At 41.0% G+C, this 1,597-nt stretch overlaps 1 protein-coding gene across 1 annotated transcript; it reads left to right on the top strand.

The window, feature by feature from the left end:
• Window positions 1-248: 248 nt before the first annotated feature.
• Window positions 249-1,332, top strand: LOC110639782 (probable calcium-binding protein CML36). The gene has a single exon (XM_021790860.2). The coding sequence runs from the start codon at window positions 452-454 to the stop codon at window positions 1,118-1,120; it is 669 nt and encodes a 222-aa protein (XP_021646552.1). The 5' UTR covers window positions 249-451; the 3' UTR covers window positions 1,121-1,332.
• The last annotated feature ends 265 nt before the right edge of the window (window positions 1,333-1,597 follow it).

Genomic DNA, 1,597 nt, shown 5'->3' with positions numbered 1-1,597 from the left:
TTTTAAGATAATTTAAAAAAAAAAGGAAAAGAGCCAATTAAGCCGAGATTATTGAGATTACGGTTGACTGATTTGAGTCATTTTGGGCCCTTCCGTCGGGATATTAACCCCAACAGGTCTCGGGAAGGCACGAGGTTCGTCCGATTCATGCAACTTCTAATCAAACGGATTACACACGTTTACAAAATCGACCCGCGAACATTTATTATCTTTCCCTCCAAACATGCTTTCCAATACATTTATAAATAGCCAAAAAAGTCGAAATTCTTGAAACGAAGCTTCCTGGAAGTTGCCATGGCACTCACTGCTCCAACGCTCCATTTAAGTGAACCACCTTCGTCTCTCCTTCTCCTCAACCCCCCATTGCTTTCTCCTCCTCTTCCTTCTCCTCTTCCTCCTCCTCTCTTTTTCTCCACCCATTTCGGTTTCTGGCGCCCTCTGTTGTTCCGCCATGAAACAGTTCATCAAAGCAATCAGTCCCAAACGCCTGTTCCGATCCAAAAAGGACCGATCTATTGTCTCCAGATCCGACCCTTCATCGTATAGCTATGGTGCGACATCGTCTTCGTCGTCGGACTCTTCTGTTTCCAACCATAAGCGTGATTCGAGAGGCGGTGTGGTTGATTTCGGAACGCCTACCAGTGTTCTCCCCGAAATAACGGTTGACTGGTCAGATAGCTCCTGCGATATTAATTCAGAGCTAGTTCAGGCGTTTAAGCTGATAGACAGGGATAATGATGGGATTATTTCAAGGAACGAGTTAGAGGCGTTGTTACTCCGATTGGGAACCAAGCCCCCTAGCCAAGAGGAGGTGGCGACGATGTTGAGAGAGGTGGATCACGACGGCGATGGTTACATAAGCGTGGAGGCTCTAATGAGCCGGATCGGCTCGCCCTACGACCCAGCGGCGGACGATGAGCTGAAAGTGGCTTTTGAGTTCTTTGACACGGATCAGGACGGGAAAATAACAGCCGAGGAGCTACACGAAGTTTACAAAGCACTCGGGGACGAGCGGTGCACGTTAGACGATTGCCGGCGCATGATAGAAGAGGTCGATAAGAATGGGGATGGGTTCGTATGCTTCGAGGATTTTTCACGCATGATGGAGCTTCAAAGATGATCATGGTTAAATCGAGATCGTGTGATGTTGGTGCTCTTGATTAATGTCTTGATTTTTTTTTTTTTTGTCCTTTCTAAATTTCCTTTTAAGAATGAATTGATCTGGTTTGGAGTACTTTAGATGGAGATCAGATGAGATCCAAATTAAACCATGATATTCCCCAGTAAATAATTTTCCTATCAATTATTGAAATAATCATCATATTTTCAACATCTTTAAGGAACGTTTTATTAGATTTATATATTCTTTGAGGACGAGTTAATTTTTCAGTTAAATTGCTTAAGATTTTTATTGTTATTTAATTTATTTATCATGAAAATTAGAATAAAATTAAAAAAGTTAATTTTAAATAAAATAAATTTAAAAAAATGGTAAATAAAATAATATTTAACTAGTATTTATTTACGATGGGAACCATTTTTGATAAGGTTAGAGAAAAAAAATGAGAGTTTTGGGTGGTGTTTCCTTGTGGTTGAG

Source organism: Hevea brasiliensis, chromosome 5 (genome assembly GCF_030052815.1).
Source record: "Hevea brasiliensis isolate MT/VB/25A 57/8 chromosome 5, ASM3005281v1, whole genome shotgun sequence".
In the NCBI taxonomy this organism is placed as follows: domain Eukaryota; kingdom Viridiplantae; phylum Streptophyta; class Magnoliopsida; order Malpighiales; family Euphorbiaceae; genus Hevea; species Hevea brasiliensis.
The sequence above is the reverse complement of the archived record's forward strand: the minus strand, read 5'-3'. Positions and strand labels throughout refer to the sequence as shown.